The 19,963-nt window shown below is 35.7% G+C and overlaps 1 protein-coding gene across 2 annotated transcripts; it reads left to right on the top strand.

Moving 5' to 3' along the window:
* Positions 1 to 7,260: 7,260 nt before the first annotated feature.
* On the top strand, positions 7,261 to 17,949 carry LOC128168502 (antiviral innate immune response receptor RIG-I-like). Of its 2 annotated transcripts, none has more exons than XM_052834711.1 (16): positions 7,261 to 7,355; positions 10,270 to 10,372; positions 11,200 to 11,334; positions 11,430 to 11,768; positions 12,177 to 12,749; positions 13,116 to 13,181; positions 13,297 to 13,464; positions 13,553 to 13,635; positions 13,950 to 14,204; positions 14,745 to 14,907; positions 14,993 to 15,088; positions 15,364 to 15,530; positions 15,815 to 15,977; positions 16,449 to 16,682; positions 16,773 to 16,940; positions 17,057 to 17,949. In XM_052834711.1, exons 2-16 carry the CDS (start codon positions 10,288 to 10,290, stop codon positions 17,689 to 17,691), a joined length of 3,330 nt encoding a protein of 1,109 aa, XP_052690671.1. In that variant the 5' UTR covers positions 7,261 to 7,355; positions 10,270 to 10,287; the 3' UTR covers positions 17,692 to 17,949. The 2 variants fall into 2 exon arrangements, with proteins under 2 accessions (XP_052690671.1, XP_052690672.1); XM_052834712.1 differs by lacking the exon at positions 7,261 to 7,355 and adding an exon at positions 7,704 to 7,725.
* Positions 17,950 to 19,963: the final 2,014 nt, after the last annotated feature.

Raw genomic sequence — 19,963 nt, 5'->3', positions numbered from 1 at the left:
AGAACAGACAAGTCTAAAAGTGGTTGTGTTAAGCCAGACAAATATGATGGAAATTCCTCGTGGATTGACTTTAAGTCCCATTTTGATGTATGTGCTGAATTAAATGAGTGGACTACAGCAGAGAAAGGCATGTACCTAGCTGTTGCTCTGAGAGGTCAGGCACAGGGTGTTCTTGGAAATTTGTCAAGGGAAGATAAGTGCAACTATAGATACTTATGCAGGGCACTGGAAGAAAGGTTTGCACCTGCGAACCAGACAGAGTTATACAGAGCACAGTTGCGAGAGAGAAGACAACGAGCATCTGAGACACTACCAGAGCTTGGTCAGGACATGCGTCGCCTGACAAACTTGGCATATCCTACAGCCCCTACGGAGGTGAGAGAAACCCTTGCTCAGGAGCAGTTTATTGATGCCCTTAAGGATAGTGACATGCGATTAAGAGTAAAGCAGGCCAGACCATTGGACCTGAATGATGCTATCCGGCATGCAGTAGAGCTCGACGCTTTCAACTCAGCGGAACAGCGTTTACAAGAAAGTAAAGGCTATCTGAGAGAAGCCAAGAGTGCGGAGGACTCTAAGCAGGATGACTCTATGACTGCACTGATAAAAGCAGTACAGGATATAAAGGAGGAGATGAAGATACTGAAGCTAGAAATGACAAAACCAAAACCTGCTAAGTCATCTTCTGTGATCTGCAATTTTTGTAAGAGGAAAGGTCACATCAAGAGATATTGCTTCAAGTATCAAGAGTCTTTAGGTGCAAACCCTCTTGTTAAACAGCCAAAGACTGGACAGAGAGAAGAAAATTCCAATGATAAAACAAAGGATGCGTCAAGCCGGACTGGTGTCAGCCGCAAGGCAGGTGAGGCTGTTATTTTTGTTGATGCCTCCCTCAATGGATATAAGGTGAAATTGTTGATAAACACTGGTGCAACACTTAGTATTATTTCGCCAGATATACTCAATACTGTGGTTGAGAGAGCTAACCAAAACCTTGCCAAAGTTACTTAGCCTATCCTCACAGCAGATGGAACAGCCATGAAAGTTGAGGGTTCCCTCATAATACCCCTCACAATATCAAGTTTCTCTTTTACTCAGAAGTTTGCAGTAGCAGACATTGGTATTGATGGAATACTTGGATTTGATTTTATGACCAACAATGAAAGTCTTGTTGATGTTTATAATGCATCAATGATTGTTAAAGGAAAGCAGATAAAACTTTCTTTTGAGGGAAAGTTGGGATGTTGCAGAATAATAGTAGCAGAAAATGTCACGATTCCTCCATGCAGTGAATTGATTACTATGTGCAATGTCAAGCCTCCTGTATTTGAGAAAGTTCCACTGTTCGGTATTGTCGAACCATCGGATCGTTTCTTAGAGTCAGATCGAGGGCTGGTGGCTAGAACGTTAATCAAAGGAAACAAAGTAGCTCCAGTCAGACTTATGAATCCATCTAAGGAGGCACAGAATATATACAAAGGTACATTTGTGGCAATACTGTCAGCTGTTGACAGTGTCTATGAAAATGACAGTCAGTTTTATCATATTAAAGGATTTCCTAGTCACCTTAAAGATTTGTATAAAAGGTCTGTTGCTGGACTAACAGCAGATAATGCTAAGGCAGTTAAAGATTTACTTTTGCGGTATTCACACCTGTTTGCTGCCAATGACGCAGATTTAGGACGAACAAAAGTGATCGAACACACCATTGACACTGGACCAGCAACCCCAATTAAACAACATGCAAGGAGAATGCCAAACCATATGCAAGCTGAGGCAGATCAACATGTCGATGACATGTTGAAAAGAGGAGTCATTGAAGAATGTTCTAGTCCTTGGTCATCTCCAGTCGTCCTGGTTAAGAAAAAGGATGGAACAACCAGGTTTTGCGTAGATTATAGGAAATTGAACAATGTAACAATTAAAGATGCTTACCCACTCCCAAGAATAGATGATTCTCTTGACCAGCTCTCGGGTACAAAGTATTTTTCAACTTTAGATTTAAATGCTGGATACTGGCAGGTAGAAATGGCTGATAAAGATAGAGCTAAGACTGCATTTGTGACTAGAAAGGGATTATATGGCTTTAAAGTCATGCCATTCGGGCTCTGCAATGCCCCCTCAACATTTAAAAGACTGATGGAGTCAGTACTTAGAGGTTTACAATGGAAACACTGTCTGGTCTACCTTGACGACATTATTGTGGTTGGTAAGACTGTAGAGTCCATGATTGAAAACCTTACTCAAGTGTTTGACCGCTTATTGGCAGCTGGGCTCAAATTGAAAGCTAAAAAATGCAACCTATTTGCTACAGATTTAGAATATCTGGGACACATTGTGTCTGCAGAGGGGATAGCAACACACCCAGATAAAATCAAAGCTGTCCAAGAGTGGGAAGTTCCTTCAAATGTGTCAGAATTGAGGTCATTTTTAGGATTCTGTAGCTACTACAGACGTTTTGTAGAAAACTTTGCAGCAATAGCTAAACCTCTTTATGAACTAACCAAGAAAGGTAGTTTATTTAGGTGGACTGACGACTGTCAGACATCATTTGACATACTGCGTAAGAAACTATCTACATCCCCGTGCTAGCACACCCAGATTTTAAGGAAAGATTCATTCTTGACACTGATGCTAGTAACTATGCAATTGGTGCAGTGTTGTCTCAGATACAAAATGGCATAGAACGACCTATTGCATATGCAAGCAGATGCCTGGCCAAATCTGAAAGGAAATATTGTGTTACCAGAAAGGAATTACTGGCTGTAGTTCATTTTGTAAAACACTTGTTAATGAATTTCAAAGATCCTGAAGGGCAGCTTGCTAGATGAATGGATGTCCTTTCTGCAGACTTACAACGAAGCCCTCGATGTCAATATTTGATGAGCAAGGATCATGTCATTGAACATCTGCAGAGGAAATTCGAGGATGACCTCAAAACGATTGACACCGCAAGTACAAAAGAAAGAGAGTTTCTACAAATGATAACGGGTAAATCTAAATATAAACGCCTATATTTATGTAATATACAAATTTATTATATATATGTTTATTATAATAATGATTACTCACCATATGTTTTGTTTCAGAATTTTGTAAGAAGGCTGGAGAGATGAAAGTCGAGATGAATCCCTACCTTAAGTTGATGAGAGAGAAAATGGTTGAATTTGTGGGAGAATACAAGGAAGTGAAGGGGATGGTCTTCAGTCAGACGAGAGCCACGGCGTTCGCCCTGGCACAGTATCTGAGTCAGGAGCTGGTATCACTAGGGATACGAGCAGCTCCGTTCACTGGGACCAACTCCTCGGAAACCAGTAAAGGTATAGAGAGAGAGAGAGAGAGAGAGAGAGAGAGAGAGAGAGAGAGAGAGAGCATATTCTGTAACCCTATCCAAATTCCGATACATTTTTAATGTATGTGTTCACAGGAATGCCGGATGCACAGAAAAATGAAACCCTGGACAACTTCCGTAAAGGCGATGTGAACGTATTGGTGGCGACCTCTGTCGGCAGTGAGGGGATTGATGTCCCGGACTGTTACTTTATCATCACCTACAACTTCACCGGAAACGAGGCGAGCGTCATCCAGATGAGCGGTAAGTTAATCCATAACACCGATATTCCTTGTTTGTACATGTGTGAAATGTTATACATTTGAATCTTTACATAGATGGTTAACTTGGATATTGATTGAGTTAAAGTGAAAATTCTAAGTCTGGTTCTGTCACTACAATTGTGTTAATGTTAACAAAAACCCAAATAAGATATTTGCAAAAATGATTATGTAAATAAAGTTGAAATTTTTTTAAATAGGTCGAGCGCGCAGACATGGTTCCACTGTAGCTCACATATCTGACCAGACTATCCAAAGACGAGAGGAAGTCAGTCTTCAGAAGGCTAGACTAATGGGCGAAGCTTTCCGACGACTGTACATGATGCACCCAGATGACCGTATGGGTAAAATCCTTAAATACCAATCTGAGATACGAAACGTTGACGATTCGCTTTCGGTGGACGAAGCGAGCAAAGCCAAGAAATCTTTCTAGTTAATATGCTTTAAATGCCACGCCGAGGCAGTCAGCAACACTGACTTGAGGTTATATGTCGGACAGCATCGTGTTGTGACGAATCCCGACTTCCGGTCTCGTTGTGAGTTTGACACCAACACGACGCCATCTAGGTACACTATATCTATCATCAGGTGCGTCAAATGCAAGCTGAAGTGGGGAACAACCTTCAAAATCGAAAAGCTGGAGATCCCCGTCCTGAAAGTGACCGCCTTCTTGTTTACGACGGGAGGCGAGGAGCCTCATCGATTCAAGAAATGGGGAAAAGTCAGCCTCCACATTGAAAGCATCGACAAACAGGAACTTCTGGATATATTCAAAGACGCTCCGGAATTAGAAGAACCGGACGACTGAAGAAACGAAAAAAAAAAAAAAGATAAGATCATCTGTGACGAATATTGGCATGCATACTATCTATAATTCTTTTGAATCAATAAAACAATATTTGATTACGATTATATGATTATGAACAATTTCATTATGAAAATGGGCTTTAATTTTTTATCATCTTTTATATTGCATTAAAAATTGTGAATGTTTTGACAAATAAAATAACTTAAAATATTTAGTCTTAATTCTATCTAATTCTGAAAGTTGTCAGATACTCATCCTGCTAAATTTCGAAGTGTTATCTTTCTTAAGATATTGTCTGTTTTTATACTTTCTACGAATATAAATCAAGAAACAAAAAGAAGAACCAAGGTATTCAGGTGTTTTCCTAAGCTATGACATCCTATGCCCTGTCAGATTTTTATAAAATACAGGAAATATGGAGATTTGTGTAACATCCGATAACGGTTGACTCGAGAATGGAAAGCAAAAATTTTTAATTTAATCCGTCTTTCAACTTAAGTCTTTCCACTGAAGATTATCCATAACATACAAGCACAGTGATGTCTTTACACATTTTTTACGTCTAAGCCATACTCTGTGATATGAATAAATATTTCTGGATTTAAGACTTATAAAACCTGTTGAGAAGCGAAGTAGACTAAAACTTATTAACGCTATACATATGAAACTATATAATTTTTCATTAGTTTAAAAAATATCGTCACAACAGTGGTGGTATCATTTATATTGATATTAAGTGAAGCGCATTACAAAGGTAATATTCTCTTTCTTCAATTATTAAAAAAATATACAAACGCTCTGAATAGTTCCGCCTTACACTGGTCTGGAGAAATCTATACTACTATATTAAAATAATAGACTCGAATTTTTGGTCTTTAATACCGAGAAATCGGAAGAATACTGTCTTTTGTTTTATATATTTTAAACATCATTGGTACTTGAAGATTACCAATTTGTTTTTATGTTTTCTCAATTAAGCTTCGCTAATTAATAATTAACGAAAATTCCTCAAAAAATCCCGGAAATCACCTGAATTTTTTAGATTTTACAATCTTGCGCTTGCGCAAAACATTCACGCTAACGGGATCTTTAGTTTATGTTTCCACAATATCATATCTGCATGAATAAACTCAGAAATGGTAATACAAATACGGGCAAATTTTCATTGGACTTTTGCTATATATTCTGTTCTTATATATAAATGATTTCTTATGAGAGAAAGTATAAAATATCAAATATACATTTCAACTAAGTACTTACTTTTGTCTTCGTGATGACAAAAATGTTTGATTACATGCAAAAAAAGTTACATATATTTTTTAAGGAGAGTGAAGATAGAATACGTTTTATCGTAAAAATGAATAATGTCCTAATGACCCAGTTTTACAAAGAAAATACGTGTACGTTGGTGAAAAGGTGTTGAATTCTTCCATTCAATGGATTAACATTTTTACTCGAAAGGTATTTGCAGTCTCAAAAAGGTTTGTTGCGATGAATTTGACTGTTATTTTCAAGGCAACTTCATTAACTTTCTCCAAAATCGTTCCGGAGCGATTCTGCAATTTTCTGCTACATTACGGGTATAAGGGTATAATTTTAACTGTGGTGAGGGCCTTTCCCGAGACACAGATTATTCAAACTAAGGAAAGTGTAGTAAAAATTAATAGCATTATTGTAGGTTTATAGCTTTGTTATGTAAATGTCAATAATAATTAAAGTGTTTCGATGTACCTATTTCGTAAATGTCCGATAAGCAATGTCAACCCGTGCACGCACGGGTCAAAGTCTAGTTATTCTTATATTATCAACAACAAACAATTAGAAAGATTGAGATATCTAGATCGATAGTATGTAAGGATTTTTATTGAATCAAATATATTACTATATAAATTATTGTTCACTCATTGTTCATGCATAGTAGTATATGCTGTTCAAGGTAAAACAAGTGGCAATGGGTATTTACTAGACAAAAGAATTAATTGAAAACTGCGGTACTGCTCTCTTACTGGGAAGATATATTTTGCCAAATTTTTATTGGTAGATAATTAAATGCCGTAAAAAAATAATTGACGTTACGTCAAATTTCACCACAATATGTCATTTTTCCTTGCATAAGAGCAGTACTACAGTTACCATGAAGTGTTCTAATTGCGAACATTGATTTATCAAAATATGTGTAACACTTACGCCTAAAAAAAAATTTGTGTGTTTAGGGAAACACTGATGAAAAAATTAGGTTAGGTAGGTAGGGATTTTTTTTTTATTTTATCATATTTTTTGGCATGAATCCTAAGTCTAAGAATGTTTGTTTGTTTCATATTTAAAAACGTATTTTTTATTGGAAGTAAGATAAAATTCACAATCAGAAAAAATCAGGCATCTAAAAATGGTAGGATTGGGCCATTTTTGTAGGTTAGGTCCGGTTACCCGAAACACACTTTTTTTTTTAGGCCTTATCTATATATTCAACATCATGTCGAAAATTCTAGCCTAGATACGCCAAATACATGTACGTCCATGTAACTATTGATCTACTCGCTTCTTGGGATAATTAAGCGGCTCCCAGTCACAAGGTCACATAAGACACACGTACAGCCCCCAAGACCCCCCCCCACCCCCACCCCACCCCCCCCCCCCCCAAAAAAAAAAAGAAAGAAAGAAAATATACCAAAAAATATTTAAAAAAAAATAGAAAAAAACAACTACAAAAAATAACAAAATAAAAATATAAAAAATTAATAAACAACACACAAAAATCACAGATTTCAAAATTTCTTTTTCATTTATTGTTATGTTGACCATGTGTATATTTGACAAATGTGAGCCTCCATAATTCGTCAGTTTTACTTTCGATATATTTACCTGGAACAAAAGTCTACGTGTGCATGAAATTCCAATGGAATTTTGGTTCCGTACTCCATGGAAGATAATTTGTGTAAGTACATAATCATTGAGATGGGATTCCCTTTAGCTATTTTTATTGAACATTACAGCCGATTATCACCAGTTCGTAAAGAAAGAATTTCCTATGATGAACAGTTTACTCATTCATATGTAGAAAACTTTAATTACATATCATAGAAATTAATGAGTACACTTCGTATGTGTCTTCACTCAGTATATCTGTGTATCTAAGATAAAAAAGAAACCCGATAAATAAGAAACCCGATATTTTGAACATTTAAGAGCAACTTAATTATAGACGCGTGGGTTTTCCATGTCTAATTTTAGAATAGATCGATTTTCATTCTTATTACAAATATAGACCTCGGATTAAAACATACACGTTTTATTATAACATACAGGTAAGTAGAATAATATCTATACTTGTATAGAATGATAATCTGTATTGATCTTTTATCTTGTATACATTTGTCGAGATTTTAAAAAAAAGCAACAATTCACTCGCTAAATCCGACTGAGAGCGGTTCTGTAAAAATATTCTTCGGATCAGACAATTGCAAGATATAACGTAAATACGCTAATTTTATGGTTAAAAATTTCGTTGGAAATTATACTTTACATGCCTTAATTGTCGAATTTTATTCAAACACCAAATTTTAACATATATATTTACATTTTCCAGTATCTTTGTTATATCTTTTGTAATCTCAATTCAATTCAATTCTTTATTCACTCAAGAATTGTTTACTTTTTTTATATGAGTTTCAATGTTTTAAATAAATCTTGACAAAGATTTTAGTTTTTCTATAACATAAATATTCATAAGCTCTTTAAATTTTACAATATTTGGAGGATGTCTTGAACAAAAACATTTTTCTATTGTTTGAAAAGCGTGTACATTCTAAATATAAAATACTATTACAATCACACAATGTACATTTTCATAAATTTTCATCAATATTATTTCCATCTACCTGTTTCTATTGGGAATTGATGGTTACAGGGTTCGTAATTTTGTAAACGTGATCGGTAGATCTCTAGGTAAAATCAACAAGTACTTTTCTAAATTGAAGTTTGTTTTAAAAATTCTATGATTAAGTTTGATGAGTAATTTTTTTTTTTACATCTTCACTCTTGTACAAATTGATTTGTAATAGTTGCGTTAAAATGTCAATAACTTAATATTTAATTGAACAATTAGTGAACATTTAATAAATAAAAGTTACAGAAATCGTTTATGAAATTTTATGAGGCGATAAATATTGTCGCGGGGTGGTGAAATTTATCTTTTTCGTTGAACAATTATTGGACATTAAATAAATAAATGTCATAAGAAATCATTTACATGATAAATATTGTCGTGGAGTGGTCAAATCTATCATAAAGCCCATCGGCTTTACTGGGTTTTATCGCCCACGACCGCATTGTCATCAGATTAAATTTTTAAAATATAGTTTTAAACATTCTGTTAAACAAATAAGAAATGTCCCATGTACATCATCTTTATTTCCCGTGTTTTTCTTCAGAGATTCACGAGACAAAAACACCCCGGCGCATTTCATGTTAAAATAAAATTGACATGAATTCCATGTTCTAGATTAAGTGCATTTGATATGATAAACACTCTTGCATAAAATAAGCACATGAAATACGTTTTCAAAATTTGACGTCAAATGTGATTCTGAAGCATTTATACATTTCACATCAAAGTATTGCGTTTCATTGAATAATGTAAATACTCCTTTCTGGAAAAATTCATTTGACAAAAAAGTCCACACCGACAAACAGACAAACACACGGTTAAGGAAGGAGTCTTTTCTCGTTTTCGACTTGTCAAACGTAAATTTGATTAATTGTTCATTAAATCAAGATGAAAGGAAATTAAAATAGTATATTTTTCTTTCTTTTTTACTATCATACAACTTGGCATAGAAAAATGTAATCAATGTTTAGAATGGAACAAGGACTATATTTTTGGCGTAATATTGGCGTAGGAAAGTATCACATGTTGCGCAATTCAGAATTGCTGCAGATTATATATATATAATGAGTCTGTTTTAGCATTTTAAAAACAATAACAATAATGTTGGATTTATTTTTACTAATGTGAATTTATAATATGATACTTGGGTTTCAGAATATGTTTTTAAAATATGATTTGCCTATCAAATAACATTTTTATAAGCTTTTTAAAGCGCCCATTCTATACATTGATTTTTGTGAAAAATCACTAAAATCAGTTTTTCCCTCTTATGAAACGGTCAATAAATTAGCTTTTCTGTCAATTTATATCTTCATATAAAGTCTTCATAATACATAAAAATTAGAAATATTTCATTATTGGAAGCATAAAAAAATAATCAAAATTTCTTCAAAATTTAAGAAAATTAGAGGAAATGCGGGCTAAGCAATATCAATTTTAGTATAAATATTTATTCCATTTAGTAGCATAAGCTGATAGACACTCTCATGGTCTATGATTTCATTGAAGATTTAAATCTTCAAATCTTAAACAAATGTCTACAGAACTATAAAGAGCTACACTTATTTATATCACTCTTTACGTTGAGGAAAAAGGTAGTGACCTTGACCTGACCTTTATCCGAAAACAAAAAGGTCAAATTTAATTAAACTGATAGAATCATTAAGTAATATGATCCGTTTGACTGTGTCAAAATTTCATGCATTTCTTATTATAAGAAGTATGTTTGATAATGAAAAGACTCCTTCCTTAAGTTCCAAAGTACTGTGAAGAGGAAAAAGATTGGAACATGAATGCGAAACAGCATAAAGACGAACATAAACACAGATTAAAAAAACATTGAGCGCCATCTTTTATTTTTATGATCTCATTATTAGGAAGCGATTGAACTCTAATACAGCATTTGAGTGTCGCATTTTTAAAAAAAAAATTATGTGAGAAAATTGGAACATTTTCTTTTTAGACTAAAACTTTTTAAACAATGGTGTCCCTCTACCGGCCCTTGCTGAAGGATTGTATCGGTGGCACTGACCTTCTGTCTGACCTCGGTGACGTCATAGACGAAAGTGAGTGTTTTATATTGAGGCAACATCAATTTCATAGATATAGAACCGTTTTAACAAAAGCTTGGACTTTCGGTGGGATGTTTTAACTAGTGTGCTCATCAAAACAAGCTGTCAATTATTGACCTCCTTTCTTAGAATTCGCTAAGAGAACCTCATTAATATTCATATGCTGTCAAAACCGTTGCTCTGCTGTGTGAAACTGACGCTGTTTCAGCGAAATATACATCCCTGGATGAAGTCGGACGAGTGTCAATGCGTCCAATGTATGCATATCTATTAGCCAATGGCTGGACAGTTAACTATTAGTAGACCCCGCCTTCATCAAATCTGAGTTTATCACGTTCTGCCCAAAGTCCAAGCTCTTGTTTATAACGGTTCTAATTCATAGAAAATGTTACTTCATTTATATAGTAAAGATCAGAGGCGGATCCAGCAATTTGGGAAAGGGGGGGGGTTTCCAATCGATGAAAATCGATACGTGCAAAATTCATTATTGTCAATAAACAAGGCCTTTTGAATGTTTTCTGTGCGTAAATTTAATTATCAGTTATCTCGTCAATATCTAATTATTTATAGTATAAATGGGAAAAATTGCCTTTAAATAGGCATTACAAGTTTTCCAAAAAATTCATATGTCCCAGAGAAAGGGGGGGGGGGGTTCCGACCACCGGAACCCCCTTTCTGGATCCGCCAATGAAGATGCATAATTATTGCATAGATTAACAAATTTAAGACATGAAAATTATGCAAGAAATAGTAACCCATTAATGTACCATGCCGAATGCATATTCGGTACTTTGATTCTGACATCTGTTGCTCGGTTACAGATGGCAGACGGGAGGTCCGGAGGGCGGGGAAAAGGGAAGGAGCCTCGGGGTCCATGCAGGTCCTACTGGGTCTGATAGACGCCAGCCCCAACCAGGACAAATGGGAAATCTTCTACAAGGCTCTGAAAAATAACGGTAATTCAATGACCTTCTCGATCAGCAAGCTCACAGCAATATGGACTCTTTGTGTGTTTTTCTAATATTAAACTAACTGCAATTACCTATTGTAGATTTTGAACACGTGATCACTGCCCTGAAATATGAAAAGATTCCCAATACTGTACGGAAAGTGTATTCCGAACTATTACTACAACCTGAAAACATCAAGCATTTACATGGTCTCCTGAGCTCTGATTCGCAAAAGAAATTGGTTGAAAGAAATGTGCTATTTAATGAAGACATTTACAATATTTCATCAGAAAGAGAAAAGACCGAAAGTGACACAGCCGCCGTTTTGGTACTTTTGGACAGACTGTGGAGAAAAAACACGAAGTGGATTGAGGAGTTGTCGAACATTTTCAAATCGAAGGATGACGTCTTCTCTCAGAAGCTTTTTCAGTACAGTACAGGTATAAAAATTACCTTTCTCATTATATATGTGAAATCAATAAGTTCTTCTTAGGCATGCATGAATGTGGAATCATTTTTATTCGTGGGGTCACTGTTCGTGGGTAGCCAAAATTGTTTTGGTTCATGGGGACGTAATTTCCTTGGTAGTGTAATCGGGATAATTATAATAAATATTAAATAAATGAATCATAAATGACCGGAAGTGACACAGCCGCCGTTTCCGGTCATTTATTATTATAAATGTATAGGTTCGTGGAGATTTTAATTCGTGGGCAAGGGTTACCAACTACAAGCATTTGTCTCCCACAAACAATGAAGATTCCACAGTAAGTTGCAAACTTGAATCATTGGAATCGTTAATAGGAATATTAAACTAAAACGTTTTGCATTCAATTTTCAAATCTTAGGTGCGGAAGAAACAGAACCAAAGGAAGTTTCTAATGTTGTCAAGGAAGACAGTGGCGTCACAATGACGTATGTTGATAGAGACCGGAGGCAAAAAGCCAAGTCTGAACAGGAAGAGACCGAACCAAAAACATTGCTACATACTGACGCCCAACTATTGCACATGGCATCGGGAACATCCGAAAGCAATCGTGTAACTGAGACGGAAAGTAGTCCGGCCACTTTCTCCACAGACGTACATGAAAACACGAGACTCTCAGACTTACCCGAAAGAATCGGAGAAAGTCTATCCACTTTGCACACAGAACCCTGCGTGGGGGGAAGCACGCATCTCTCAGACTTACCCAAAAAGGTCGGAGAAAGTTTGTCCTCTTTGAGCTCAGAATCCTGCATGAGGGGATCTCAAGAGATCTCGATAAGTGACCCTGGAGAATATATATCTATCGAATCACCAAGGGAGGTCCATCAGAACTCAGCTCGCGAAGTAACTACAGGTGAAATTAATCAAATAGGCGAGGTTTTAGATGCTACTGTGGAGCGATCCCGGCTCCGGAACGACTCGGCGATGTATAGGGGTAAGTACCTTAATCGGAACTAACCAGCAATGTATAGGGGTAGGTACCTTAATCGGACCGTTCGGCAATTTATAGGGGTAGGTTTCTTAACCGGAAGACGGATGTACAAATACAACACTATTTTACTTACAATGGGGAGAAACATATAAAAAAAGTTATTTAAGGTTATCTTATATGACTTAACAATATCTTAATTAATTACATTTTGTCAAATTCTGAAGTTAAAAACCTTTATCATTTTTTTTTAAATTTTAAACAAGTTATTTTTATTTATGTATTTATACAGTTGTTAGTATTATTCATATCAATTAAGTCTTTTAAAAAGTTTTAAAAAACATTAAGAACTAATAATGAGTTGAATTATAGACGAAGAATCGGAAGTGTCATCGGACAAAGACGACGGTCCGCGGAGTGAAAAGGACATCAATGAAGGTTAACAGGTTTTTGTAAATCATAAAAAAATGACATCATTATTTGTCTAAAGAAAAAACCCCAACAAAAATACTTGTAATTTATGTCAAAATAACTGTTTCATATTTTTTTAAAGCCACTGAGAAGGAAACCTTTCCTACACTGACAATGAGGAACTACCAGTTAGAGTTAGCGGAAATAGCTTTGAGTGGTCGGAACACCATAATCTGCGCAGAAACCGGAACCGGAAAAACATACGTGGCGCTCTACCTCACACAGCAACATCTTGCAAGCAAAAATGACGGTAGATTTGTGCCATTTATAAAAAGTTACATCAAATTATGAAAATGTACATATTGAAATATTAAATTTAATCTATTATGAATTTTTAGCCTGTGTTGTTTTCTTGGCTCGAACAAACGCCTTGGTTGAACAACAGTACGAGAAGTTTAGTAAGTTCCTATACAAATATAAGGTAAGTTACAAATACTGGTATAAATACTTATTTTATTAATAAAGAATTAAGCTTATTTTTTTTTAAAACTCATCTTAAGAGAATATTTTTCAAAGGAATCAACAACTGATGAAGAAAAAAATAATTTTAAACGACTCGTCCTTTTAAAAAAGATCCGAATTTTCCCAAACCTATTTAAAAATGAAAAGGGGTGCCGTTAGGGGATATGTATCACTTATTTGTAGTACTTTTATGATGCTTGTTTCATATATTTACGGTTTCCTTCAAACCATAACAAACCATTTATTGAAGACAACTTTTTTTTCTTGTGTAAGGTTTATCATTTAAAAACGGACAAAACCGCGGCAATGGGAAGGAAGCTAGTAATGGCGAAAGAGAACCACCAGGTTTTCTTCATGACTCCCCAAATTCTGTTGAACAACATAAACAGCAAACAGATCTCTCTACAGGAAGTGTCCCTCCTGATTCTGGATGAATGCCACCACACGCGCAAGCGCGAGCCGTACAACAACGTGATGAAGCAGTACCTTCACCTGAAGAGGGACAGCAAGAACACCTCTCTTCCTCGGGTTGGAGCGCCAAATCTTTCGTCATATTTGTTATAAGAATATGCTAAGTGATCAAATATTATATCTGTTAAATATATGCAAGCGATCTACAGTGTAGAAGCAAGTATATTCTGTTTTACGCTACCGCCCGTCGGTAAGTGAGATCATGTTGAAGTTTTAATTATCTAACTATAGTTTTCACTTTAACGGATTATGTATTTGAGATCCTCCGCGTTATCCTTATTTTGTTAGTTTTTTCGGCATTTATATAGATAATAGTCAAATAAAGGAAATAAATAAATATGCAAATTTTCTTCTTGCTTTAAATTTCATTTGTAAGCAATCGAAACGAAACAAAAAAATTATCAAACAAAAGTACATAATTGTAATTGTGATAAGAAAATAGCAGCTTCGTGGTAAAAAAATCAATCTATGTACAGTTGTGTTAACGACAAGTAGATATTTTTTGATTGCAGACAAATAATAACCAACATTTCTTTTCACCACTAGTCAAAACGACGATTTCAATTGCACCTATCTAATTGGTGATTTTATTAATAGGTTCTTGGACTAACTGCTACAATAGGGGTGGGTAAATCCAGTACCCTGGACGGAGCCGTGTCACACATTCTAAGCGTGTGTGCAAGTTTAGACGTATTAGACATTTCAATGGTCAAGAACAACAAAGAGGAATTAGAAAGTCACGTGGCAATACCAAAACGAGGCAAGTTAAACTGAAATTAACTTTTTGTGTCAACAATTTCCGACTGCATATTGCTTTGAATTATAATATTGCTTTTTTATCATAGAAACCAAGAAATTGATGGAAAAGGAGAAAGACTTACCCAAACATATCATTTTGGAAAAAATGGAGTTGATTGAAAAATATGTTGCGAAAACTGAAGGTAACAATGAATTCAAATAAAGTAAAGATAAACTTGCTGACAAGTACCTGAGGTAAACTGATTGAAAGTAAAGAGTTTTATCCATAAGAATCATTTAGACAAATGAAGATCATTGAAATCTACATGACATTGAAGAAAATAGAGCTTACCAGATCAGATGTAAACTTGCACGTACTTTATAATGATTTGACTATGTAATTCTATTATATTATTTATACATTCAGATTAAATTTCCAAAACTAAGAAGTACATTTTTTTCAATTTTACTTTCTCAGTCGTCAATCAGCCGAAACTGAAGAAACAATGGGACAAAAAACCAAAGAAAAGAGATGGTAAACAATATCAGAAGTGGACCATTCATCTGAGAAATAGAGTGATCTGTAAACTGAAAACAGAGCCTACACTCCTGAGACAGTTACACGCAGCTCTCACACATCTGTCGGTATGCATCGTTTTCAAAACAATTCATATTACTATGATCTAATTGTCATCCATAAAAATACGTTCATTTAAAAATTAAATACTGCAAGCTAGTGATGACCACTGTGTATCCCTTAAAACTCTTAAGATCGATAAATCATTTGGAACTATGGGCAATCTCTAGTTGAATGAAAAATGCATTTTTAAGGGTGAGGGTCAATTAAGAGAAGGATTTTGTTTTATGTAAGTACATATAATTATGCATTACCGATGGATTACAAACCAATGATCACGTGATCTCTGTAGACCTATAACGAGGCTCTTGCTGTCAACTACTTAATGAACAGCACCCACGTGGCAGAATTCCTGAAGCAGAAGTTGGCAGACGATATAAAACAGCATAAGGTGATACTGAAGGAGAAGGCGTCTTTTAATGACGCTGAAGATAAACTTTTGCGATATCATGAAGGTAGGTACCATAAGATATATTACAGATGAAACCTCTTACAAGCTTATGATATGTGCATGACTCATGAAAACAAAGATAAATACTATTATTTTTTTTATTTTACCTTTGAACAGTTTTTCCTTTTATTAAACCTGCTTTTCTTTAGACAAAGTTAATTGAGAAATTGTGTCCTTGCGAAACTTATTATTCTGATAATAATTTCGGAACATTTCTAGTGTTATTTGGATAATTATGGTATTGTTTCTAATTTTTTTATACACAACTAAGCCCAACAAAGAGAATTATTCTGTATAAAAACACACATATGTTTCCTGACTTTTCTGACAATAGCAAGTTTATTGCCCTCTCGACATCACTTACGGTATTGTCTCTGACTGGATCTTAGAAAATAGTATCTCGGCAGATCCTAGTTACAAAGTTGTCCCCAAAACCAGTATACAGGTATCATCAGACTTGTGTTCTTCTTGTCAGAGGTTTGTCAGCAATTGGAGTTATTGAGAGGTGTCACTAATGACCATCTAAAGACTTTGAGGGATATCCTAGTCGAGCTTCGGACTGACCTTGGCGATGACGTCAAGGGCATGATCTTCGTGGAAACCAGAGCCACTGCCTTTGCCCTCGCAAAATACATCACTGAAGAATTAGAAATGATGAGATACAGGGCAGGGCCATTCACCGGAAGTAAATCCAGTGACAGCAGTGAAGGTATTCCAATTTTTCGTCACCGATTTCAGTTTATCGCTAGAAGCTTTCCCTCCTTTACGAAAGAAATACTAAAAGTTTTGACTTTTATAGGTATGCTTGAGGAAGAAAAGACCGACACTTTGAAGAAATACAGGAAAGGGGAGATCAATCTATTGGTGGCGACCTCTGTCGGCAGTGAGGGGATTGATGTCCCAGACAGTAACTTCATCATCACCTACAACTACACCGGAAACGAGGCCGACATCATGCAAATGAGTGGTGCGTAATTTAAAAGCAATAATAACAAATGTACAATTCGTTTCTAAAGTATCTGAAACCTTAAAAGCAAATTATTATAAAGCATTGTTGATTATTAGAGTGTTGATATTTTTCAGGACGTGCAAGACGACAGGACTCCACAGTGACTCACATCTCTGACCAGACGATACAGCGCCGAGAGGAGACCAGTCTACAGAAAGCCCTACTGATGGCGCGTGCGTTTGACCGCCTGGGTGACATGAAGGAGGAGGACCGACACAGGAAGATCCGGGAGCAGCAGACGACAATAAAGGACACAGAAATCGGGTCCTTCTTCCTGGAAAACTCAGTAACAAAAGAAACCATGTCATTCGCCATTATCTGCTGGAAATGTCAGGCGTTTGCAGTACATGGCAATGACGTCAGAATTTATACCGGTCAGCACCGGATTGTACTGGATCCAGACTTTCTGGACCGCTGTGTGCTGGAGGACTTGGACGAAACTTCGAGGTTCAAGAAGCGGATTATCCGTTGTAAGGAATGTAAAACAAAATGGGGGACCACGTTTGGGGTGGACGAGTTTGAAGTTCCTGTCCTAAAGGTGAAAGCCTTTCTCTTCGTCCCTGGGTACACCGGAGGAGATTTGTCGGAGTGGAAGGAACGCAAGCGCTTCAAGACCTGGGGGAGAGTGGAGTTCGCCATTGCAAACATCGGCAAAATCAAGCTGCTTGAGAATCTCAACAACGGGAAAAATGACGTCATAACCACGTAAGATGAGAGGTGTTTATACCCTCTGATGTCAGACACACCCTGCCTACCCTGTCAGGGACACAAATGTAATGAAAAAGTTTCAAGTACTGGTTTTATCTTCTGTTTCTTGTATCGTTATTGACGCAATATTGTTTCATAACCTATCGTTCTACGTCCACTTTCCTTTTTTTTCATCCATTGGGATCGTACGCAGCACAGTGTGAGCTTTTATCCGAATGAAATGCACGTTTTATTTTCTATTAATAAAACTGGAAATGATTGATCGTCGATTTATGTTTATCTAATTATACTGAATATATGACGTCAAATTCTGTAAGTAGAAGTATTCCTGTTTCACAAAACAAGTGAGATACTCAAAGGACTACAGCTACATGTATAGTCTGTCCAAGATACCGTTTTCTGTCATTTTTGACTTCTTTTAGCGATAAAATACACAGCGGTCAAAAAGTTACTATTAAAAACGATAAGAGGGTAAAACTCAAAGAATTCTTCATTGCGTGGACCATGAGGTCAACGCAGAAAATATATAAGCGAGGTTAAACCGGATGCTATGGGAAAAATTTAGCCTGCGCATGAGCTAGCCTAGTTCCTGTGCGTAATTGGTAGCTCAGGGAACCAGGCTAGCACGTTTCTCTGAATCGGGATCGGGATTCCGTGCAATATGCACACATAAGTTCAAAGGCGCTGTAATTAAAAATGTGTCGGTAAACAGTACAGAAACAAAGTATCCCTTTTAAAGAAATGATTGGCATGTGATATGAACTATCAGTATTATGAAATAAGTTTATGTTATGCCGAAACTACAACATGCATCAAATAGCATGATTTGCAATGTTTTGTTGTTTTCCGAATACACATGTAACTTAACTTTACTTTTATAGTAGGCAAGGCTAGACTAGAGAACTTCCCGATTAATTTTTTTAAGCATTTAAGTATGATTGAATAATTATGTCACTGTATAAAAGTTTAAATCTCAAGAAAAATGCATCAAAATATAAAATTTTTAATTTACACAATGCTGTCACTGTATAACGTTAATTAACAAAGTAGTGCGAATCGTAATGTGTGCGCAAATAGTAGAATTCACCAAATGCCTGATACTATACATGGAAACTTCATTCATAGATCATAATTATTTTAAAAGTATGAACCCTTTAAATTCTGAGATAAAAAGTCAGGGCTATACATACATGTATACATAATGCAACGTACAAATTTAGTGGTTAAAAGCAGAGGGCTAGAGTCGGTGGAATCTCTGATAATCTTAAGGCTTTCACGTTTTCGTTGGAAACAAGCAAATGGTCCACGTATTGTAGTCCTTTTTTAAAGGATAGCAACTTGTTAAATTAATACGTCATCTCTTAGCTGCAGGTCTGTAGCTCCCGGTCTGAAAAAATTCTGATGGACGACCTGGGAGCTACAGTGCCATCCACTGAAAAAAATGAGTATTTATTGCGCAGAAAAACGTGCACTAGTTTTGGGCGGAATAACCTTATTTATACGCAAATTCTGTCAAAAAAACAATCATCTCTTTGAGTTATTCACATGAAGGATAAAGAATTTCAACGGAGATTTACAATGGGAAAATCTGACATATTTTTTTTTTAATTTCGGATGTCACTAAGAACATCTCACACAATATTTTAGATTATCATCCGGGGTATTTTCATATCGTATACAATAGAAATTCCCGTAGATTTTTATGAATTTTTGTTGGTTTTTAGACTTAAACGATTGAATAAACATCCGTGGAATCCTGAGGTGTTTATGAATATCGAAGAGAAGCGAGTTTTTTTAAGAATTTTTTTTTTGGGTCTCATTGTTCTGAAAAAGAACGTGGGTTCTGAGTGGAATACATGTACATATCGTGCTAGTCCGATTTAGAATTGACCTCTAATGGCATCTTATCGGACCATTAATAAATACTAGACTTTCACCCGTGCGTTCACGGGTTGACATTGCAAATGATATCGGACATTTACGAAATACATTCATATCGACACAACGTATTGTTCACATTTACATAACCAAGCTTTAAGCCTACAATAATGCTATTTCACTACACTCTGCTTAGTTAGAATAATCTAACTGTGTCTCGGGACAGGATTTCACAACAGTTAAAATGCCTCCCATACTGTATACCCGTGATGTAGCAAAAAATTGCAGAATCGCTCCGAAACCATTTTTGAGAAAATTAATGAAGCTGCATTGAAAATAACAGTCAAATTATTCATAACAAACCATTATAGGGCTGTAAATACCTTTCATCTAAA

Source organism: Crassostrea angulata, unplaced genomic scaffold (genome assembly GCF_025612915.1).
Source record: "Crassostrea angulata isolate pt1a10 unplaced genomic scaffold, ASM2561291v2 HiC_scaffold_1, whole genome shotgun sequence".
Taxonomy (NCBI): domain Eukaryota; kingdom Metazoa; phylum Mollusca; class Bivalvia; order Ostreida; family Ostreidae; genus Magallana; species Magallana angulata.
The sequence above is the reverse complement of the archived record's forward strand: the minus strand, read 5'-3'. Positions and strand labels throughout refer to the sequence as shown.